Source organism: Salmo salar, chromosome 16 (genome assembly GCF_965601325.2).
Source record: "Salmo salar chromosome 16, fSalSal1, whole genome shotgun sequence".
Lineage (NCBI taxonomy): Eukaryota > Metazoa > Chordata > Actinopteri > Salmoniformes > Salmonidae > Salmo > Salmo salar.
This window is the reverse complement of record NC_138306.1, coordinates 53672843-53697109: the sequence shown is the minus strand read 5'-3', so window position 1 is coordinate 53697109 and position 24267 is coordinate 53672843. Positions and strand designations below refer to the sequence as shown.

At 49.7% G+C, this 24267-nt stretch overlaps 1 protein-coding gene across 2 annotated transcripts in view; it reads right to left on the bottom strand.

Annotated features, from left to right (window-relative positions):
* Positions 1-272: 272 nt before the first annotated feature.
* LOC106574164 (kinesin-like protein KIF14) overlaps positions 273-24267 on the bottom strand; it is a 33501-nt gene continuing 9506 nt past the window's right edge. The window contains exons 19-29 of one of the 2 annotated variants that reach the window (XM_014149828.3): positions 23765-23858; positions 21868-22003; positions 20307-20413; positions 19292-19395; positions 18908-19138; positions 16570-16757; positions 15703-15855; positions 11941-12063; positions 11631-11705; positions 10097-10238; positions 273-1318 (exon numbers count right to left, since the gene is read on the bottom strand). In XM_014149828.3, coding sequence (XP_014005303.3) covers positions 942-1318; positions 10097-10238; positions 11631-11705; positions 11941-12063; positions 15703-15855; positions 16570-16757; positions 18908-19138; positions 19292-19395; positions 20307-20413; positions 21868-22003; positions 23765-23858 — 1730 coding nt within the window. In that variant the 3' untranslated portion in view covers positions 273-941. The remainder of the gene's footprint in view (positions 1319-10096; positions 10239-11630; positions 11706-11940; positions 12064-15702; positions 15856-16569; positions 16758-18907; positions 19139-19291; positions 19396-20306; positions 20414-21867; positions 22004-23764; positions 23859-24267) is intronic. The other variant, XM_014149831.3, reaches the window with a different exon arrangement.

Sequence of the window (24267 nt, the reverse complement as noted above, 5' to 3'; positions counted from 1 at the left end):
ACATAAACAAGTTCATGGCGTTGTCAGTAACCCTGAACTAGTCTTTATTCAATGTACATTTCATAGACTTAAGGGAACCTCTTAAGTGACATGGGCATTTATGAAGTGATGCAGAACCTGAGGGTGGGAGAGAAGAGTACGGGGCTGTTTCTAGTGCTCGACTGAGAGACAATGATCTTTGCTTACTACTGTAGCTATTGCACAAATATCCATACATTTTAAGATACTAAAATACGCATTTATGGAGCCCAGAAGAAAAAGATGAACACAAGTAGAGAAATATACATTTATTGCCCTCACTCATAATGCTACATGATTGTGAGGTATCAAAATCTTTACCAAGAGACAAAGTGTCATGAATGAGAAGCCAAAAATGACTTTGTGCAAGGTTTTTAAAGTGAATATAGTTGACGCACTGATCGCCTCCCAAGGACAGCTTGACCGTGACACCTCTAACCGCTTTGAGTGAGCTACAGTAAGTTGTGCCTTCACCTACATTTGTATTAATGCAACAATATGAAAAACAGACGTTACACATAAAAGGAACCAAGAATGAGAAGATCTAACCAAACTGGCAAACAAATCCACTGCTGTTAATTTAATTACCATTTACTTTACAATCTAATTAAATATTTAATGGCCAAAATAAAGGATTCAACTGGGAACCTTGGGTTTTAGTGCAATTGGATGGACCGTCGACGTAAACATTCTCACTGTAAGTTCTTTCTATCAATGGCATTGAACCAGTATCTTTTATACATTGATTATCTGGGTCATGTTCATTAGGGCACACCGTAGCAAAATGTTTTGCAACAGAAACCAAAAAACAAGTGTTCCTTATTGGACAAGTTCAGATCTCACCACCTCCCCATTTACCAGTTTTTTTCGGTAGTTTCATGCCTACAGAAACACGACCCAGATCAGCTCATCGCGCCTGTGCCTCAAACCCAACACACGTCATCATCGTTAGACGAAGACACCCCTGAAGACAGAGAATAAACAATCTTAGGGTCTCCTCTGTTCATTCCCATGGCTGAAGCCACCAGGGGTCCCTCCTTCATTTCTACTAAGCTTTTCTCTGAGCCAAAAGACCCCGTCTTCTCCTCCTCATTGCCCTGGGGGTTGAAGGCGTTACTCAGGGATTGCAGGGCAGCGTGGAGCTCGTCCCGGGCCGCCATGACGGTCTGCACGCAGGGCAGACGGAGGTTGAAGTTGTTGGTAGCCGACCCCGTGGCGCCACTGGGGACGCTGTTGATGACCTCTTCGATAGTCTTGGACGAGGAGAAGACAGTTTCTCGGCAGGCGTCCCTGGTTTTACCTGGGCACGGAAACAACATTCTTAATATAGTAACTAACACACACACACACACACACACACACAACTTACTGGTCATTTCATCTGTCTGTCTCCTTCCCTGGATGATTACTGGTTGATAAAAATATATATTGCTCAAACCTATCCAGCACATACGTTGAAGTCACAATGAAATAAATACAAGGAAAATAAGGTATTTAGGTCAGTTACATCTTAGACAATGGCCTTTATGTTTTGGGGGTAATACTGAGGAAACTGTAGCCTTTTTTTCTCCTAGGCCAAACAGAGTACTTGGGAGGGAGAGAGCAGAGTGGAGCTGCCTGATGGCCTGACTGGATCAGTACCAGACTATTTGACTGAAGTGAGGAGCAAGTTTCCCCAAAGGCTCACCAGCTCCAATTTCACTCCAGTAGCGCTCAATTCACCAGCTCAGGGCATGCCCGGCCCAGCATGCATCTGTAGACTACTTGTGTACTGCTAACAGCCCCTTGCTTAAGCTACTGTCATGGAGTTCACTAAATATTTTCATAAAGAAACTGATAAAAACACACAGGTGCAAATATCAAGGTGACTTACAAAAATGAGGACCAAGAGGTAGTGCGGTAATGTAGTGTCCACAACTAAAGAATCATTGTGGAATCTGAAGAGACACGTATCCGGAAAGCATGATGGTATACTTACTACGTGCACATGCTAACGGAAAGGAACGAGGTGCGTAGCTAGCTAAGTGTGTCATTGAATAAATACTTTTTCCTTCACAAAAAAATCTGACATCTTATTTTTTTTTAAAAAGGTTTAGTTGATTTTCGTTCTATTATCTATATATAATAGGCTAACACTGATTTTGGCCCAATAGGCCTGGCATTTCCCACTTTCAAGGAGCTTTCTGTTTTGATTGTTTTTTTTGGCAAAATAACCCTAATAAAAAAACATTAGGCCTACCTACAGAAAAATAAGAAGGGTAGAATAGAAGGGTGTTTAGCATCCCGAGTGGCTCTGCAAGCGTAGAGAGGGTATTCTCCGCTGCTGGCCTGCTCTCTAGGCAACATCATATGAGAGCCTGACGCCACAGACTCTGACCAAACTCGCATTACAAAAAAAAATTGAATTAGTAAGGATTTCTTTTTTTTTTATAGACTATAATGATTTAATACAACCAAATGTTTAAAATGCTGCCAGCCTAGTTTCCCTGCCAGCTCAGTGTGTTGCGTTCACAAATGCATTTCTTTGTAGGCTATAGCCTTGAAATAATAGGCTAATAATATAGCCAAAATAATTCAATTTTTGTTCCTTCTATCTGGCTCCTGACCTATTTAGAGTGTTAAAAGGCTGTTTATGACATGTGTCCTATTTAGAGTGTTAAAAGGCTGTTTAATATGACATGTATCCTATTTACAGTGGTTATATGCTGTTTAATATGACATGTGTCCTATTTAGAGTGTTAAAAGGCTGTTTAATATGACATGTGTCCTATTTAGAGTGTTAAAAGGCTGTTTATGACATGTATCCTATTTAGAGTGTTAAAAGGCTGTTTATGACATGTGTCCTATTTAGAGTGTTAAAAGGCTGTTTAATATGACATGTATCCTATTTACAGTGGTTATATGCTGTTTAATATGACATGTAGTCTATTCAGAGTGTTAAAAGGCTGTTTAATATGACATGTAGCCTATTTAGAGTGTTAAAAGGCTGTTTAATGACATGTATCCTATATGAAATAATGTGCGCTTCTTACATTTCACCTTTTCTTGTTTATTGAAATAATTTTCATTAAACTCCATATGGTTCGGTTTCAACACTTCAAAACTAAATGGTAGGTTCAAGTAGTCACAAAAATAGATGGGTGTTGGTTAAATTGTGATTTTAATGAATGGAGCAAATTTGGAGTGGAAGTTTTTTTTCTTCCTTTTGAGCGAGGAGCGGTTTGGAAATGACTGGAGTGAGATTTCCAACAGCTCAACTGGTTCACATACTCTGATCAGTACCAGAGAGAGAGAGAGCAGAGTGGAGCTGCCCGATGGTCAGACTGTGTGAGTACCTCGGAGGGCGAGAGAGAGAGCAGAGTGGAGCTGCCCGATGGCCAGACTGTGTGAGTACCTCGGAGGGCGAGAGAGAGAGCAGAGTGGAGCTGCCCGATGGCCAGACTGTGTGAGTACCTCGGAGGGCGAGAGAGAGAGCAGAGTGGAGCTGCCCGATGGCCAGACTGTGTGAGTACCTCGGAGGGCGAGAGAGAGAGCAGAGTGGAGCTGCCCGATGGCCAGACTGTGTGAGTACCTCGGAGGGCGAGAGAGAGAGCAGAGTGGAGCTGCCCGATGGCCAGACTGTGTGAGTACCTCGGAGGGCGAGAGAGAGAGCAGAGTGGAGCTGCCCGATGGCCAGACTGTGTGAGTACCTCGGAGGGCGAGAGAGAGAGCAGAGTGGAGCTGCCCGATGGCCAGACTGTGTGAGTACCTCGGAGGGCGAGAGAGAGAGCAGAGTGGAGCTGCCCGATGGCCAGACTGTGTGAGTACCTCGGAGGGCGAGAGAGAGAGCAGAGTGGAGCTGCCCGATGGCCAGACTGTGTGAGTACCTCGGAGGGCGAGAGAGAGAGCAGAGTGGAGCTGCCCGATGGCCAGACTGTGTGAGTACCTCGGAGGGCGAGAGAGAGAGCAGAGTGGAGCTGCCCGATGGCCAGACTGTGTGAGTACCTCGGAGGGCGAGAGAGAGAGCAGAGTGGAGCTGCCCGATGGCCAGACTGTGTGAGTACCTCGGAGGGCGAGAGAGAGAGCAGAGTGGAGCTGCCCGATGGCCAGACTGTGTGAGTACCTCGGAGGGCGAGAGAGAGAGCAGAGTGGAGCTGCCCGATGGCCAGACTGTGTGAGTACCTCGGAGGGCGAGAGAGAGAGCAGAGTGGAGCTGCCCGATGGCCAGACTGTGTGAGTACCTCGGAGGGCGAGAGAGAGAGCAGAGTGGAGCTGCCCGATGGCCAGACTGTGTGAGTACCTCGGAGGGCGAGAGAGAGAGCAGAGTGGAGCTGCCCGATGGCCAGACTGTGTGAGTACCTCGGAGGGCGAGAGAGAGAGCAGAGTGGAGCTGCCCGATGGCCAGACTGTGTGAGTACCTCGGAGGGCGAGAGAGAGAGCAGAGTGGAGCTGCCCGATGGCCAGACTGTGTGAGTACCTCGGAGGGCGAGAGAGAGAGCAGAGTGGAGCTGCCCGATGGCCAGACTGTGTGAGTACCTCGGAGGGCGAGAGAGAGAGCAGAGTGGAGCTGCCCGATGGCCAGACTGTGTGAGTACCTCGGAGGGCGAGAGAGAGAGCAGAGTGGAGCTGCCCGATGGCCAGACTGTGTGAGTACCTCGGAGGGCGAGAGAGAGAGCAGAGTGGAGCTGCCCGATGGCCAGACTGTGTGAGTACCTCGGAGGGCGAGAGAGAGAGCAGAGTGGAGCTGCCCGATGGCCAGACTGTGTGAGTACCTCGGAGGGCGAGAGAGAGAGCAGAGTGGAGCTGCCCGATGGCCAGACTGTGTGAGTACCTCGGAGGGCGAGAGAGAGAGCAGAGTGGAGCTGCCCGATGGCCAGACTGTGTGAGTACCTCGGAGGGCGAGAGAGAGAGCAGAGTGGAGCTGCCCGATGGCCAGACTGTGTGAGTACCTCGGAGGGCGAGAGAGAGAGCAGAGTGGAGCTGCCCGATGGCCAGACTGTGTGAGTACCTCGGAGGGCGAGAGAGAGAGCAGAGTGGAGCTGCCCGATGGCCAGACTGTGTGAGTACCTCGGAGGGCGAGAGAGAGAGCAGAGTGGAGCTGCCCGATGGCCAGACTGTGTGAGTACCTCGGAGGGCGAGAGAGAGAGCAGAGTGGAGCTGCCCGATGGCCAGACTGTGTGAGTACCTCGGAGGGCGAGAGAGAGAGCAGAGTGGAGCTGCCCGATGGCCAGACTGTGTGAGTACCTCGGAGGGCGAGAGAGAGAGCAGAGTGGAGCTGCCCGATGGCCAGACTGTGTGAGTACCTCGGAGGGCGAGAGAGAGAGCAGAGTGGAGCTGCCCGATGGCCAGACTGTGTGAGTACCTCGGAGGGCGAGAGAGAGAGCAGAGTGGAGCTGCCCGATGGCCAGACTGTGTGAGTACCTCGGAGGGCGAGAGAGAGAGCAGAGTGGAGCTGCCCGATGGCCAGACTGTGTGAGTACCTCGGAGGGCGAGAGAGAGAGCAGAGTGGAGCTGCCCGATGGCCAGACTGTGTGAGTACCTCGGAGGGCGAGAGAGAGAGAGAGCAGAGTGGAGCTGCCCGATGGCCAGACTGTGTGAGTACCTCGGAGGGCGAGAGAGAGAGAGAGCAGAGTGGAGCTGCCCGATGGCCAGACTGTGTGAGTACCTCGGAGGGCGAGAGAGAGAGCAGAGTGGAGCTGCCCGATGGCCAGACTGTGTGAGTACCTCGGAGGGCGAGAGAGAGAGCAGAGTGGAGCTGCCCGATGGCCAGACTGTGTGAGTACCTCGGAGGGCGAGAGAGAGAGCAGAGTGGAGCTGCCCGATGGCCAGACTGTGTGAGTACCTCGGAGGGCGAGAGAGAGAGAGCAGAGTGGAGCTGCCCGATGGCCAGACTGTGTGAGTACCTCGGAGGGCGAGAGAGAGAGCAGAGTGGAGCTGCCCGATGGCCAGACTGTGTGAGTACCTCGGAGGGCGAGAGAGAGAGCAGAGTGGAGCTGCCCGATGGCCAGACTGTGTGAGTACCTCGGAGGGCGAGGAGAGAGAGCAGAGTGGAGCTGCCCGATGGCCAGACTGTGTGAGTACCTCGGAGGGCGAGAGAGAGAGAGCAGAGTGGAGCTGCCCGATGGCCAGACTGTGTGAGTACCTCGGAGGGCGAGGAGAGAGAGAGCAGAGTGGAGCTGCCCGATGGCCAGACTGTGTGAGTACCTCGGAGGGCGAGAGAGAGAGCAGAGTGGAGCTGCCCGATGGCCAGACTGTGTGAGTACCTCGGAGGGCGAGAGAGAGAGGCAGAGTGGAGCTGCCCGATGGCCAGACTGTGTGAGTACCTCGGAGGGCGAGAGAGAGAGGCAGAGTGGAGCTGCCCGATGGCCAGACTGTGTGAGTACCTCGGAGGGCGAGAGAGAGAGCAGAGTGGAGCTGCCCGATGGCCAGACTGTGTGAGTACCTCGGAGGGCGAGAGAGAGAGGCAGAGTGGAGCTGCCCGATGGCCAGACTGTGTGAGTACCTCGGAGGGCGAGAGAGAGAGCAGAGTGGAGCTGCCCGATGGCCAGACTGTGTGAGTACCTCGGAGGGCGAGAGAGAGAGCAGAGTGGAGCTGCCCGATGGCCAGACTGTGTGAGTACCTCGGAGGGCGAGAGAGAGAGAGCAGAGTGGAGCTGCCCGATGGCCAGACTGTGTGAGTACCTCGGAGGGCGAGAGAGAGAGAGCAGAGTGGAGCTGCCCGATGGCCAGACTGTGTGAGTACCTCGGAGGGCGAGAGAGAGAGAGCAGAGTGGAGCTGCCCGATGGCCAGACTGTGTGAGTACCTCGGAGGGCGAGAGAGAGAGCAGAGTGGAGCTGCCCGATGGCCAGACTGTGTGAGTACCTCGGAGGGCGAGAGAGAGAGCAGAGTGGAGCTGCCCGATGGCCAGACTGTGTGAGTACCTCGGAGGGCGAGAGAGAGAGCAGAGTGGAGCTGCCCGATGGCCAGACTGTGTGAGTACCTCGGAGGGCGAGAGAGAGAGAGCAGAGTGGAGCTGCCCGATGGCCAGACTGTGTGAGTACCTCGGAGGGCGAGAGAGAGAGAGAGCAGAGTGGAGCTGCCCGATGGCCAGACTGTGTGAGTACCTCGGAGGGCGAGAGAGAGAGAGAGCAGAGTGGAGCTGCCCGATGGCCAGACTGTGTGAGTACCTCGGAGGGCGAGAGAGAGAGAGCAGAGTGGAGCTGCCCGATGGCCAGACTGTGTGAGTACCTCGGAGGGCGAGAGAGAGAGCAGAGTGGAGCTGCCCGATGGCCAGACTGTGTGAGTACCTCGGAGGGCGAGAGAGAGAGGCAGAGTGGAGCTGCCCGATGGCCAGACTGTGTGAGTACCTCGGAGGGCGAGAGAGAGAGCAGAGTGGAGCTGCCCGATGGCCAGACTGTGTGAGTACCTCGGAGGGCGAGAGAGAGAGCAGAGTGGAGCTGCCCGATGGCCAGACTGTGTGAGTACCTCGGAGGGCGAGAGGAGAGAGCAGAGTGGAGCTGCCCGATGGCCAGACTGTGTGAGTACCTCGGAGGGCGAGAGAGAGAGCAGAGTGGAGCTGCCCGATGGCCAGACTGTGTGAGTACCTCGGAGGGCGAGAGAGAGAGCAGAGTGGAGCTGCCCGATGGCCAGACTGTGTGAGTACCTCGGAGGGCGAGAGAGAGAGCAGAGTGGAGCTGCCCGATGGCCAGACTGTGTGAGTACCTCGGAGGGCGAGAGAGAGAGCAGAGTGGAGCTGCCCGATGGCCAGACTGTGTGAGTACCTCGGAGGGCGAGAGAGAGAGCAGAGTGGAGCTGCCCGATGGCCAGACTGTGTGAGTACCTCGGAGGGCGAGAGAGAGAGCAGAGTGGAGCTGCCCGATGGCCAGACTGTGTGAGTACCTCGGAGGGCGAGAGAGAGAGCAGAGTGGAGCTGCCCGATGGCCAGACTGTGTGAGTACCTCGGAGGGCGAGAGAGAGAGAGCAGAGTGGAGCTGCCCGATGGCCAGACTGTGTGAGTACCTCGGAGGGCGAGAGAGAGAGAGCAGAGTGGAGCTGCCCGATGGCCAGACTGTGTGAGTACCTCGGAGGGCGAGAGAGAGAGAGCAGAGTGGAGCTGCCCGATGGCCAGACTGTGTGAGTACCTCGGAGGGCGAGAGAGAGAGCAGAGTGGAGCTGCCCGATGGCCAGACTGTGTGAGTACCTCGGAGGGCGAGAGAGAGAGCAGAGTGGAGCTGCCCGATGGCCAGACTGTGTGAGTACCTCGGAGGGCGAGAGAGAGAGCAGAGTGGAGCTGCCCGATGGCCAGACTGTGTGAGTACCTCGGAGGGCGAGAGAGAGAGAGCAGAGTGGAGCTGCCCGATGGCCAGACTGTGTGAGTACCTCGGAGGGCGAGAGAGAGAGCAGAGTGGAGCTGCCCGATGGCCAGACTGTGTGAGTACCTCGGAGGGCGAGAGAGAGAGCAGAGTGGAGCTGCCCGATGGCCAGACTGTGTGAGTACCTCGGAGGGCGAAGAGAGAGAGCAGAGTGGAGCTGCCCGATGGCCAGACTGTGTGAGTACCTCGGAGGGCGAGAGAGAGAGCAGAGTGGAGCTGCCCGATGGCCAGACTGTGTGAGTACCTCGGAGGGCGAGAGAGAGAGAGCAGAGTGGAGCTGCCCGATGGCCAGACTGTGTGAGTACCTCGGAGGGCGAGAGAGAGAGCAGAGTGGAGCTGCCCGATGGCCAGACTGTGTGAGTACCTCGGAGGGCAGAGAGAGAGAGCAGAGTGGAGCTGCCCGATGGCCAGACTGTGTGAGTACCTCGGAGGGCGAGAGAGAGAGAGCAGAGTGGAGCTGCCCGATGGCCAGACTGTGTGAGTACCTCGGAGGGCGAGAGAGAGAGAGCAGAGTGGAGCTGCCCGATGGCCAGACTGTGTGAGTACCTCGGAGGGCGAGAGAGAGAGAGCAGAGTGGAGCTGCCCGATGGCCAGACTGTGTGAGTACCTCGGAGGGCGAGAGAGAGAGAGCAGAGTGGAGCTGCCCGATGGCCAGACTGTGTGAGTACCTCGGAGGGCGAGAGAGAGAGAGCAGAGTGGAGCTGCCCGATGGCCAGACTGTGTGAGTACCTCGGAGGGCGAGAGAGAGAGAGCAGAGTGGAGCTGCCCGATGGCCAGACTGTGTGAGTACCTCGGAGGGCGAGAGAGAGAGAGCAGAGTGGAGCTGCCCGATGGCCAGACTGTGTGAGTACCTCGGAGGGCGAGAGAGAGAGAGCAGAGTGGAGCTGCCCGATGGCCAGACTGTGTGAGTACCTCGGAGGGCGAGAGAGAGAGAGCAGAGTGGAGCTGCCCGATGGCCAGACTGTGTGAGTACCTCGGAGGGCGAGAGAGAGAGAGCAGAGTGGAGCTGCCCGATGGCCAGACTGTGTGAGTACCTCGGAGGGCGAGAGAGAGAGAGCAGAGTGGAGCTGCCCGATGGCCAGACTGTGTGAGTACCTCGGAGGGCGAGGAGAGAGAGCAGAGTGGAGCTGCCCGATGGCCAGACTGTGTGAGTACCTCGGAGGGCGAGAGAGAGAGAGCAGAGTGGAGCTGCCCGATGGCCAGACTGTGTGAGTACCTCGGAGGGCGAGAGAGAGAGCAGAGTGGAGCTGCCCGATGGCCAGACTGTGTGAGTACCTCGGAGGGAGAGAGAGAGAGCAGAGTGGAGCTGCCCGATGGCCAGACTGTGTGAGTACCTCGGAGGGAGAGAGAGAGAGCAGAGTGGAGCTGCCCGATGGCCAGACTGTGTGAGTACCTCGGAGGGAGAGAGAGAGAGCAGAGTGGAGCTGCCCGATGGCCAGACTGTGTGAGTACCTCGGAGGGCGAGAGAGAGAGCAGAGTGGAGCTGCCCGATGGCCAGACTGTGTGAGTACCTCGGAGGACGAGAGAGAGAGCAGAGTGGAGCTGCCCGATGGCCAGACTGTGTGAGTACCTCGGAGGACGAGAGAGAGAGCAGAGTGGAGCTGCCCGATGGCCAGACTGTGTGAGTACCTCGGAGGACGAGAGAGAGAGCAGAGTGGAGCTGCCCGATGGCCAGACTGTGTGAGTACCTCGGAGGACGAGAGAGAGAGCAGAGTGGAGCTGCCCGATGGCCAGACTGTGTGAGTACCTCGGAGGACGAGAGAGAGAGCAGAGTGGAGCTGCCTGATGGCCTGGTTGAGCTGGAACAGTTTGGCTGCTGTGTTCTTCACTCTGTGCAGGTGTGACGGATCAAGGTCCTCACCGCTCCTCTCCGAGCCTTCATCCCTCTCCTGTACACACACACACACACACACACACACACACACACACACACACACCTTACAGTTGATGTTATTGGAAAATGGTGCCTTTCCAAGGGGATACAATATATTGTCCATTTAGGACAAAATTTGGGCAGGCTGTCTCAGTCCCAAAGTTATTTTTATACATTATCGGGATGGAAAAACAAACGACTAAAACCAGATATATTCATGCATGTAGAAAAGATAAATGGACCTATATTTTTTTGAGAACTAACAAATCACCAAATTAAGAGAAAGACAGTCTGGGAGAATTTAAATGGTAAATTCCCAAAACATTGAATTTAGCAGTATTTATTTGTATTATGTTTGAGCAAAATAACAGCATTAGCTGTGGAAAAATGCATAGAACTTAAGGAAACTAGCCTTAAAACTGCAACATTTCTCTCTGCTCCATGAGAAAATGTTGCAGTTTTAAAGCTATAATTTGTAGAATTGCAGGAAATTGGCTTCAAAATGAAGAAAGAAAACATCTACACTGCGAAGTTGAGAGCCTCTAATTTTGTAAAAAACTTTAATAGCCGCACCAACGGGCTGACTGCGTTCATTGCCACGCTCCACGTCACGTCCCCTGCCACCTAAGACCCTTTTCGATCCAGAGAAACCTTGCACTTTAAACCATTCAATATGGAAAACACTGGAAAAAGATTATAATTAACCCATTTCCTCTGACAAACCCTTCCTCCATACACTCCAGTGGTGCAGAAACACTTGATTCCAATCAAATATAGTTTCACTGCAATGGTGCAACGACATAAAACATGTGACAATTTCAACACTTGTGTCACTGTCATGAAAACAAAAATTAAAACCATGGCTCTACCCATCTCTGGAAGAGGCCCACAGAGACTCAACATGTGTCTGGTTTTGTCCGTCCGACCCCTTTTGTTTGACAACAATTGGGGGGGGGGCATCTAGCCCGGCCGATGATCAACACTGACAAAGGCGATAGTTTGTGCACAGCAGATAACGGCAAACAAGCACGTTAAAAGGGCCGACGGATGGCGCTTCACTCAACACATCCATTGCCTGAACGACAGGCCCAACGTGAGACCGTAGCGTTAAGGCTGGCTGTAGCTTTTTAGTAGAGCGTTCCCTTTACCAGGCTGGCTGTAGCTTTTTAGTAGAGCGTTCCCTTTACCAGGCTGGCTGTAGCTTTTTAGTAGAGCGTTCCCTTTACCAGGCTGGCTGTAGCTTTTTAGTAGAGCGTTCCCTTTACCAGGCTGGCTGTAGCTTTTTAGTAGAGCGTTCCCTTTACCAGGCTGGCTGTAGGAGGGGCTACTAATCTGAAGCGTTTAAACACGTGTCATGAAAGACTGACAGGGCTGGTTAATAAGTCTGTGATGGTTGCTCAGTGCTCACCGTCATGTGGCAGTGGATATAACTCTGGAGAGCGCAGGACAGGTCGAGCGTCTTCGACTTGAGGCTCTGCAAAACCTGTCAGAAACACAGGCCATATGGTATCTTGTTGGAAGACGAATGGTTGATAACAGAGAAAAATAGGTGTTCTAAAGAAACAATATTGCAATGATATTCCGGATAATCTCCTATGCAAGTCATTATTGCCACTCATGGCTTTAATTTAAAAAAAAAATGTAACATTACATTTCATTGATGATCCCTCTCAAAAGTATATCAAAACAACTCCTATAGATAAATGGTGACTAAGTACCGGAGTCCTGGGGTAGGTCAGCTGAGCATCGCTTAGCATCTCCTTGGAGATCGTCAGGCCCTCCTCCAGGAGAGAGTGCACCCCTTTACAGGTCCCCTCCAACAGAGACAGGACCACAGACCGCTGGGGGGGAAAGAGAGAGGGAAAAGAGAGGGGGGGGGGGGGGGGGGGGGAGAGAGAGAACCTTTAACAAAAAGGATCTTGAACAACCGACTAAGCCTAGTGTTCATAGAGTCAGTAGACCTAGTGTTCATAGAGTCAGTAGGCCTAGTGTTCATAGAGTCAGTAGACCTAGTGTTCATAGAGTCAGTAGGCCTAGTGTTCATAGAGTCAGTAGGCCTAGTGTTCATAGAGTCAGTAGGCCTAGTGTTCATAGAGTCAGTAGGCCTAGTGTTCATAGAGTCAGTAGACCTAGTGTTCATAGAGTCAGTAGGCCTAGTGTTCATAGAGTCAGTAGACCTAGTGTTCATAGAGTCAGTAGGCCTAGTGTTCATAGAGTCAGTAGGCCTAGTGTTCATAGAGTCAGTAGGCCTAGTGTTCATAGAGTCAGTAGGCCTAGTGTTCATAGAGTCAGTAGGCCTAGTGTTCATAGAGTCAGTAGGCCTAGTGTTCATAGAGTCAGTAGGCCTAGTGTTCATAGAGTCAGTAGGCCTAGTGTTCATAGAGTCAGTAGGCCTAGTGTTCATAGAGTCAGTAGGCCTAGTGTTCATAGAGTCAGTAGGCCTAGTGTTCATAGAGTCAGTAGGCCTAGTGTTCATAGAGTCAGTAGACCTAGTGTTCATAGAGTCAGTAGGCCTAGTGTTCATAGAGTCAGTAGGCCTAGTGTTCATAGAGTCAGTAGGCCTAGTGTTCATAGAGTCAGTAGGCCTAGTGTTCATAGAGTCAGTAGACCTAGTGTTCATAGAGTCAGTAGGCCTAGTGTTCATAGAGTCAGTAGGCCTAGTGTTCATAGAGTCAGTAGGCCTAGTGTTCATAGAGTCAGTAGGCCTAGTGTTCATAGAGTCAGTAGGCCTAGTGTTCATAGAGTCAGTAGGCCTAGTGTTCATAGAGTCAGTAGGCCTAGTGTTCATAGAGTCAGTAGGCCTAGTGTTCATAGAGTCAGTAGGCCTAGTGTTCATAGAGTCAGTAGGCCTAGTGTTCATAGAGTCAGTAGGCCTAGTGTTCATAGAGTCAGTAGGCCTAGTGTTCATAGAGTCAGTAGACCTAGTGTTCATAGAGTCAGTAGGCCTAGTGTTCATAGAGTCAGTAGGCCTAGTGTTCATAGAGTCAGTAGGCCTAGTGTTCATAGTCAGTAGGCCTAGTGTTCATAGAGTCAGTAGGCCTAGTGTTCATAGAGTCAGTAGGCCTAGTGTTCATAGAGTCAGTAGGCCTAGTGTTCATAGAGTCAGTAGGCCTAGTGTTCATAGAGTCAGTAGGCCTAGTGTTCATAGAGTCAGTAGGCCTAGTGTTCATAGAGTCAGTAGGCCTAGTGTTCATAGGTCAGTAGGCCTAGTGTTCATAGAGTCAGTAGAGCCTAGTGTTCATAGAGTCAGTAGGCCTAGTGTTCATAGAGTCAGTAGGCCTAGTGTTCATAGAGTCAGTAGGCCTAGTGTTCATAGAGTCAGTAGGCCTAGTGTTCATAGAGTCAGTAGGCCTAGTGTTCATAGAGTCAGTAGGCCTAGTGTTCATAGAGTCAGTAGGCCTAGTGTTCATAGAGTCAGTAGGCCTAGTGTTCATAGAGTCAGTAGGCCTAGTGTTCATAGAGTCAGTAGGCCTAGTGTTCATAGAGTCAGTAGGCCTAGTGTTCATAGAGTCAGTAGGCCTAGTGTTCATAGAGTCAGTAGGCCTAGTGTTCATAGTCAGTAGGCCTAGTGTTCAGAGTCAGTAGGCCTAGTGTTCATAGTCAGTAGGCCTAGTGTTCATAGAGTCAGTAGGCCTAGTGTTCATAGAGTCAGTAGGCCTAGTGTTCATAGAGTCAGTAGGCCTAGTGTTCATAGAGTCAGTAGGCCTAGTGTTCATAGAGTCAGTAGGCCTAGTGTTCATAGAGTCAGTAGGCCTAGTGTTCATAGAGTCAGTAGGCCTAGTGTTCATAGAGTCAGTAGGCCTAGTGTTCATAGAGTCAGTAGGCCTAGTGTTCATAGAGTCAGTAGGCCTAGTGTTCATAGAGTCAGTAGGCCTAGTGTTCATAGAGTCAGTAGGCCTAGTGTTCATAGAGTCAGTAGGCCTAGTGTTCATAGAGTCAGTAGGCCTAGTGTTCATAGAGTCAGTAGGCCTAGTGTTCATAGAGTCAGTAGGCCTAGTGTTCATAGAGTCAGTAGGCCTAGTGTTCATAGAGTCAGTAGGCCTAGTGTTCATAGAGTCAGTAGGCCTAGTGTTCATAGAGTCAGTAGGCCTAGTGTTCATAGTCAGTAGGCCTAGTGTTCATAGAGTCAGTAGGCCTAGTGTTCATAGAGTCAGTAGGCCTAGTGTTCATAGTCAGTAGGCCTAGTGTTCATAGTGTCAGTAGGCCTAGTGTTCATAGTGTCAGTAGGCCTAGTGTTCATAGAGTCAGTAGGCCTAGTGTTCATAGAGTCAGTAGACCTAGTGTTCATAGAGTCAGTAGGCCTAGTGTTCATAGAGTCAGTAGGCCTAGTGTTCATAGAGTCAGTAGGCCTAGTGACTATCTTGAAAGCTTTTCTGGCCCATTCTAGCCTCTACGAGCAATTTGGAGGGCGGTATCAGCATGAAACCAGAACCTTTGACCCTCCACAAACTAATGAGGTAGAGCACCCAGGCATCTATATACAACTACACACTCGCCGGACAGTTTATTAGGTACACCCATCTAGTACTTCGGGGCATTCTACAAGGTGTTGGAAACGTTCCACGGGGATATAAGTCCATTCTGACTCGATGGCATCACGCAGCTGCTGCAGATTGGACTGCGGTACAGTCATGCTGTGAACAGCCCATTTCATCTCATCCCAAACATGCTCTATTAGGTAGAGGTCTGGGGACTGACCAGGCCGCGCTCAAGTAAACTGAACTCGCTGTCATGTTCCAGGCGTTTTTCTTCCACTCCTCAATTGTCCAGTGTTGGTGATGGCGTGCCCACTGGACGCCGCTTCTTCTTCTTGTTTTTATCTGATAGGAGTGGAACCCGGTGTGGTCGTCTGCTGCAATAGCCCATCCGTGACGAGGTTCGACCAGTTGTGTTTCCCGAGGTGCCGTTCTGCACACCACTGTTGTACTGCGCCGTCTTTTTGTGGCCCTCCCTCCCTCCTAGCTTGCACGATTCTTGCCATTCTTCTTCGACCTCTCATCAACGAGCTGTTTTTCCCCCCCACAGGACTGCTGCTGGCTGGATGTTTTTCCACACCATTCTCCCAGGACACTGGGAGCCCAGGAGGGCGTCCGTTTCTGAGATACTGGATCTGGTACGATGGCGATCATACCACACTCAAAGTCACTTAGGTCACTCGTTTTGCCCATTCTAACGTTTAATAGAACAGTAACTGAATGTCTTGATGCCTGTCTGCCTGCTTTATATAGAAAACCACGTAACTCACCGTCTGTTGGACAGATCCTTTTTGGTGAACGGGGTGGTGTACCTAATAATCTGAGATTTACACACAATTTTTTTGGTTATTTCCTGCTATTCCCACCAAAACAGCAGTCTTCACGGCCAGTATTTTTTCCACCACCTCATTTTCAATCATTATGAAAAGGCAGTATATGGTGTGTGAGTGAGCGTGAGAGGGTGAGCGCGAGAGAGACCGATGTGGTGTGGTATCGTAGTGTTACCTTGCCCGTGGCCTCGGCCCACAGCTCGGTCACGTGGAGCTGGGTCCCGGTCAACGCCGCCAGGTGGCTGATGACCTGCAGGGCCGAGTCCAGACACTGACCACTCTTCCTGTGGGCCTCGTTCACCATGGACGAGATCTCAGAGTCACAGCCCTGGGGACCACACGGGAAATGGACATTAAATAAACAATTGGTTAATGAATTAAAACTGTCTTTTTATTTTAATGTATTTGTGAATGTGAAGCCATATTATATTGGGGAGAGGGTGGAGAAGGTTAAAAAATATGTTTAGTGCTGGTACTAGATAGGAATTTTGTATATATTTATTTGACTCAAGGTTGAGAATTCCCCTATGCTCATACATTTCCATACGAGCAGTGAAACAGCTCAAAGCTAAAACCTGTCAATCACAGATGTGAATTTTGATAGAGCCAGTAAGGTGTCAAACTGACTCAACTGGAAAAGATTTGCCTTTTAGTACCTTTGAGTCTTTTCAAATTAACTGAGACAAAATCCGAGATTTGTCTAGAATGTCTTTACTGTAATTCACCATGAAATGATTTGCACTAAACCAGTCAACAATGCATCTGTTGTGCTGTACAAAAGGTGCATATGAATGTCGCTGGTGCATAGCTCCATCCTGTATGTTGCACAGCCACATCCAGCTGCTACTGTACTGAATCATTTCAAGGCTCCGATGGGTGACGGGGTCTTTGTCTACATTTATTCAATTCAAACTTTGGCCAACCTATAGCTATTTATCCAGGATAGTATCACAATCTCTTTTTCAAGAGTACATTGTCAGTAGCTTTACAAAGAATAAAACATGAAAAAGAAAAAAAAGCTATAAAAAACAAGGATGTTTACCTGGATGAGAAGCTGAAAGTAGCCTCCCATTCTCTTGACTTGGGTCTTGAGCTCCTCTGCGTTAATGTAGAGCGTTGCGGTTCTGGGATCGACACTGGTCACCCACTGCATGGTGATGAACACGGCTCTCTGGATGGCTGAGGTGGCCTTCACCAGCTGACTCTGTGCTTCAGCCTCAAACACAAACACTGGAACAGACAGAATAAATAAAAATCAGGTTAGTATTTCAAAAGGAGCAGGGAGAAAAAAAAAGGACAAAAAAAAAATAAAATAAAAATACCTTCAGAAAGTATTCATACCATTTGACTTATTCCACATTTCGTTGCGCGACAGCCCAATTATTTTTTTTTTAAATAGGTGTTTTTCCCCCTCTCACCCATCTACACACAATACCCTATCATGACAACGTGAAAACATGTTTTTAGAAATGTATTCAAAATGAAATACAGTAATCTAATTTACATAACTATTCACACCCCTTTGCTGTGACACTCCAAATTGAGCTCAGGTGTATCCAATTTCCTTTGATCATTCTTGACATGTCACTACAACTTGGAGTCCACTTGTGGCCAATTAAAATTGTTTGGACATGATTTAGAAAGAACCATTTGTGTATATACGGTCCCACAGTTGACAGTGGATGTCTGAGTAGAAACTGTACCATGAAGTCCAAGGAACTGACCGTAGATCTCCGAGAATTGTGTTGAGGCATATATCTGGGGAAGGTTATGAAACAATTTCTAGAGTGTTGAAAGTTTCCGAGAGCACAGTGGTCTCCATAATTGGAAAAAAAATATGGAACTACCCAGACTGACTAGAGCTGGCCGTCCGACCAAACGAGGCAACAAGGACCTTGGTCAGGGAGGTGACCAAGAACCCAATGACCACTCTGATAGTTCCTTGGCTGAGATGAAATAACCTGCCAGAAGGACAAGTCTCTTCACCAATCTGGACTTTATGGGAGAGTGGCCAGACGAAAGCTCTGTCCAACAATCAAGTTCTGTCAAGTTGATTGTTGATCATTGCTAGACAGACGTTTTCAAGTCTTGCCATACATTTAAGGAGATAAGTCAAAACTGTAACTAGGTCACTCAGGAACACTCCATGTTGTCCTGGTAAGCAACACCAGTGTGTATTAGGTTATCGTCTTGCTGAAAGGTGAATTTGTCCTCTAGGATTTTGCCTGTTCTTAGCTCTTTTCCATAATTTTTTTTTTTTTAAATTCATCCAGAAAACTCCAGTCCTTAAATCGATGACAAGCATCCCCATAACATGATGCAGCCACCACCATGCTTGACAATATGAAGCGTAGTGAGCTTTGTATTCAGGGCATAAAATGTATTTCTTTGCCACATTTTTTTACAGTATTACTTTAGTTCCTTGTTACAAAAAGGATGCATGTTTTGGAATATTTTTATTCTGTACAGGCATCTTTATTTTAACTCTGTCTATTAGGTTAGTATTGTGGAGTAACTACAACGTTGTTGATCCATCTTCAGTTTTCTCCTATCACAGCCATTAAAAACTCTGTTTTAAAGTCAGCATTGGCCTCCTGGTGAAATCCCTGAGCGGTTTCCCTCTCCGGCAACGGAGTTAGGAAGGACGCCTATATTCTTTATATAGTGACTGGGTGTATTGATAGATCATCCAAAGTGTTATTAATAACTCCATCATGCTCAAACGGATATTCAATGCTTCCCACAGTTGTGTCAAGTTGGCTGGATGTCCTTTGCATGGGGAACCATTGTTTATAGACACGGGAAACTGCGTGGAAAAACCCAGCAGCATTGAAGTTCTTGACTCAAACTGGTGCGCCTGGTACCCACTACCATACCCTGTTCAAACGGCACTTAGACCTTTCGTCTTGCCCCTTCACCCTCTGAATGGCACAGATACACAATCTGTCTCAATTTAACCGGTCTCATCCCTTTCATCTACACTGATTGAAGTGGATTTAACAAGTGACATCAAAAAGGGATCATAGCTTTCACCTGGTCAGCTATGTCACTCAGTGTATACTTCCATTCATTTTTAAAAAACTGGTGCCTTCAGATGAGTCTTGTGGGCGTCCTAGACCAAAACAACCAACATGTACGTGTTCATTAGAGTCTCACCCTTCCACAGAGGAGTCATATTAGTTTATAGGCCAAACCGTTTGGACGTTTCTAGGCCAGACGTTTCCGTGAGAAGACTGATTTTTGGGATGTGTCAAGGTGTGACAAACACCGTTGTAGCTCCGACCACCTTCCACTGCAGATGTGGTGGATTGAGACACAGCCCATGCACAAAAATGAAATAATGTCAAATGCCCATTCCTAGTCGTGAAACGCAGACTTACTGTTCTCCTGACTGTCATCGTCCAGGCCGTCATACAGGTCGGAGATGGTCGTCACGGCCGTGTGCACACAGCAGAGGTCAGAGGTCAGCCTGTCTGCCATGCTCTCCTCGTGGCTATGACACTCGCGCAGCTGCCCTACCGTCTGACCAATGAGATCTTTGCAGATCCCCGGCAGGACGGAGTCTGACGAGCTTGGGTGCAGAGAGGGTGGTTTGGCCACACCCAACAGACCTGGAACAAAACAAAACAGACAAGTTAGGTGAAATATAACGGAATCTCCATGTGACTATGAGGAAGTGATTTCTAACAGCTAACGATATACTGTCCTATATGTGGTAGTCTGGTAAAAAAAAAAGACAAAGTCCTTCCCTCAAACACGCTTACCAGAGGACTGTGGCAAGTTGCTATTATGAAGGCTCTGAATAGGGTGCACTCTGATTTCATAGAGACGCCCTGAAATCCTCCTGCTCTTCAACAGGCTTCTGCTCCTAAAGGGAACAACAACAAAACACATTACTAATGTGTCTTAGAATGGATCCCAACGGTCTAAACCAGTGTTGTGTGTCATCAACAACAAATTCATGATTGACAGGCACCACGCCACATCTCATTCAACTGTCCTATCTTCTCAGAGCAGATGGAGGAGGAGGACAGACATACAGAGAGAACCACAGAGACGGCTGCCAAGTTTCATTTGGCCTCCTCTCCGTCAGCACCAGGCCCATAAACATGGACGACAAGGAAAATAATAATGTAGGGAAAATATTTTCCTGAAGGTTTGCGGGCAGCGGCGGTGGAGAGAACATAGGTACGCTGGCTGGAATTTTTATAGAACTCTAAGAGCTACACGCATTACATTATGAAAACAGAGGGTGGGTGAAGAAATTTGGGAAAAATGTTTGTGGTTATTTCACATTGAGGTGAAGATATTGACAGATTGAACTTCCAGGGCGTGCCAAGTAGCAAAATAAAACGGTGTAAATACCAACACTAGTGCGTTCCACATGTTTGTATGATTTTTCTTGAGGTGACCTCAAAAACTAGGGTTTTTCCCCACATTCAATTTCGTTCTGACTTCTGGACACATTTGTGCATGAGCTTGAGGTCAATCAAGGAGGACAGAGACACAGAGAAGAGGAGAGACTAGGTCTGTGTCCCCAAAGTGCACTACTGTTGAGGGTGCCACATGTAGGGAATAGGGTGCCACATGTAGGGAATAGGGTGCCACATGTAGGGAATAGGGTGCCACATGTAGGGAATAGGGTGCCACATGTAGGGAATAGGGTGCCACATGTAGGGAATAGGGTGCCACATGTAGGGAATAGGGTGCCACATGTAGGGAATAAGGTGCCACATGTAGGGAATAGGGTGCCATTTGGGGGAGACACCAGAAATGTACCTTCTGCGTGAAAAGGAGGCGGCGGTTGAGGAGGCAGACATATCTTGCTCCCACTCATCATTGGGGTCGTAAAACAGGTCGTCATCTTTAGAGGCGCTGCGGTCCCCCTGGGGAGGGAGAATACATTCAAATTAACCCCAGTCATTTATTCAGCTTAATGAGAAATGACAGGAACGGCCCTCTTTCATGCATAAATAAGTGTTTTGTAAATTAGGTGAGCACCGGTAAAATCCACAGAGGCCTGACATACTGTTCTTGCTGCGAGCGTGAGACAGACAGGGCGTGAGACGGACAGGGTGTGAGAACGCAGTCTAAATCTGATAGCGGTATGTTAACTACCAACTACATTAACCAGCTGTCCAAAAGGCTTCATAAATATATGATTACTGTAACTAAACAGTATGGAAAAAAATAATGATTACTGTAACTAAACAGTATGGAGAAAAAAAATCATGATTAGTTACAGTAATCTATATAACAACATGATTGAGATAGACGGCATTCACATTCACACACCAAACACAGCTCTTTAAAGTCAGATGGACAACATATGTATTACGGACCTGGTCGAGTTCCCTCACGGCGGGCCAGCTGGTTACGGACCTGGTCGAGTTCCCTCACGGCGGGCCAGGTGGTTACTGACCTGGTCGAGTTCCCTCACGGCGGGCCAGGTGGTTACTGACCTGGTCGAGTTCCCTCACGGCGGGCCAGGTGGTTACTGACCTGGTCGAGTTCCCTCACGGCGGGCCAGGTGGTTACTGACCTGGTCGAGTTCCCTCACGGCGGGCCAGGTGGTTACTGACCTGGTCGAGTTCCCTCACGGCGGGCCAGGTGGTTACTGACCTGGTCGAGTTCCCTCACGGCGGGCCAGGTGGTTACTGACCTGGTCGAGTTCCCTCACGGCGGGCCAGGTGGTTACTGACCTGGTCGAGTTCCCTCACGGCGGGCCAGGTGGTTACTGACCTGGTCGAGTTCCCTCACGGCGGGCCAGGTGGTTACTGACCTGGTCGAGTTCCCTCACGGCGGGCCAGGTGGTTACTGACCTGGTCGAGTTCCCTCACGGCGGGCCAGGTGGTTACTGACCTGGTCGAGTTCCCTCACGGCGGGCCAGGTGGTTACTGACCTGGTCGAGTTCCCTCACGGCGGGCCAGGTGGTTACTGACCTGGTCGAGTTCCCTCACGGCGGGCCAGGTGGTTACTGACCTGGTCGAGTTCCCTCACGGCGGGCCAGGTGGTTACTGACCTGGTCGAGTTCCCTCACGGCGGGCCAGGTGGTTACTGACCTGGTCGAGTTCCCTCACGGCGGGCCAGGTGTTACTGACCTGGTCGAGTTCCCTCACGGCGGGCCAGGTGGTTACTGACCTGGTCGAGTTCCCTCACGGCGGGCCAGGTGGTTACTGACCTGGTCGAGTTCCCTCACGGCGGGCCAGGTGGTTACTGACCTGGTCGAGTTCCCTCACGGCGGGCCAGGTGGTTACTGACCTGGTCGAGTTCCCTCACGGCGGGCCAGGTGGTTACTGACCTGGTCGAGTTCCCTCACGGCAGGCCAGGTGTTACTGACCTGGTCGAGTTCCCTGATAGCAGCCAGGTTGCTCTGGAACTTCTCCAGGCTCCAGAAGGTGGAGATGCCCAGTTTGGTGTTTTTGACCTGGACCTGCAGCTCTCCCTCTCCGCACTTCTTCTCAGACCCCTCGTGTCTAAAAACAGAGGGAACCAGGTTAAGCTATAAAGAGGACGTAAAGCCAAGTTAAGGGATGAGATATTGAGTGAGAATTTCCTGCTACAGTGCGGGGAAAAAGTATTTGATCCCCTGCTGATTTTGTACGTTTGCCCACTGACAAAGAAATGATCAGTCTATTATTTTAATGGTAGGTTTATTTGAACAGTGAGAGACAGAATAACAAGAACAAAAATCCTGAAAAGCGCATGTCAAAAATGTTATGAATTGATTAGCATTTTAATGAGGGAAATAAGTATTTGACCCCCTCTCAATCAGAACGATTTCTGGCTCCCAGGTGTCTTTTATACAGGTAACGAGCTGAGATTAGGAGCACACTCTTAAAGGGAGTGCTCCTAATCTCAGTTTGTTACCTATAAAAAAGATACCTGTCCACAGAAGCAATCAATCAGATTCCAAACTCTCCACCACGGCCAAGACCAAAGAGCTCTTCAAGGATGTCAGGGACAAGATTGTACACCTACACAAGGCTGGAATGGGCTACAAGACCATCGCCAAGCAGCTTGGTGAGAAGGTGACAACAGTTGGTGCGATTATTCGCAAATGGAAGAAACACAAAAGAACTGTCAATCTCCCTCGGCCTGGGGCTCCATGCAAGTTCTCACCTCGTGGAGTTGCAATGATCATGAGAATGGTGAGGAATCAGCCCAGAACTACACGGGAGGATCTTGTCAATGATCTCAAGGCACCTGGGACCATAGACACCAAGAAAACAATTGGTAACACATTACGCCGTGAAGGACTAAAATCCTGCAGCGCCCGCAAGGTCCCCCTGCTCAAGAAAGCACATATACATGCCCGTCTGAAGTTTGCCAATGAACATCTGAATGATTCAGAGGACAACTGGGTGAAAGTGTTGGGGTCAGATGAGACCAAAATGGAGCTCTTTGGCATCAACTCAACTCGCCGTGTTTGGAGGAGGAGGAATGCTGCCTATGACCCCAAGAACACCATCAAACATGGAGGTGGAAACATTATGCTTTGGGGGTGTTTTTCTGCTAAGGGGACAGGACAACTTCACTGCATCAAAGGGACGATGGACGGGGCCATGTACCGTCAAATCTTGGGTGAGAACCTCCTTCCCTCAGCCAGGGCTTTGAAAATGGGTCGTGGATGGGTATTCCAGCATGACAATGACCCAAAACACACGGCCAAGGCAACAAAGGAGTGGCTCAAGAAGAAGCACATTAAGGTCCTGGAGTGGCCTAGCCAGTCTCCAGACCTTAATCCCATAGAACATCTGTGGAGGGAGCTGAAGGTTCGAGTTGCCAAACGTCAGCCTCGAAATCTTAATGACTTGGAGAAGATCTGCAAAGAGGAGTGGGACAAAATCCCTCCTGAGATGTGTGCAAACCTGGTGGCCAACTACAAGAAACGTCAGACCTCTGATTGCCAACAAGGGTTTTGCCACTAAGTACTAAGTCATGTTTTGCAGAGGGGTAAAATACTTATTTCCCTCATTAAAATGCCAATCACTTTATAACATTTTTGACATGTGTTTTTCTGGATTTTTTTGTTGTTATTCTGTCTTTCACTGTTCAAATAAACCTACCATTAAAATTATAGACTGATCATTTCTTTGTCAGTGGGCAAACGTACAAAATCAGCAGGGGATCAAATACTTTTTTTGCCTCACTGTAGATCCATCTCAATATGTGGCAAAAGAAAGAGTATTTCATATCCAACGGGATGTAAAGATGAAGATACCCTCCACTCATACCTGCTGAAAACTGTGTTCTTCTTGAGTTTGTCACTGATCTTGTTGGCCTCCTCGATCATCAGAGACAACTTCATGGCATCCCACCGAGGAGGGACTGAGAAAACAGGTCACCAGAACTGTAACTAGCTACACCACCAAAACCATTGTGTGATGCAATGGAAACACTAAATCTAAATCACAACACAATGTTACCTCAATGATCTCGTACCCCTACACATCGACTCGGTACTGGTTCTCCCTGTACATAGCCAAGTTATCTATTATACTGAAGGAAAATATAAAACGCAACATGTAAAGTGTTGGTCCCATGTTTTCATGAGCTGAAATAAAAAGATCCCAGAAAATGTTCCTTATACACAAAAAAGCTTCTCTCAAATTTTGGGCACAAATTATTTTACATCCCTGTTTGTGAGCATTTCTCCTTTGCCAAGGAAATCCATCCACCTAACAGGTGTGGCATATCAAGAAGCTGATTAAAAAGCATGATCATTATACAAGTGTAC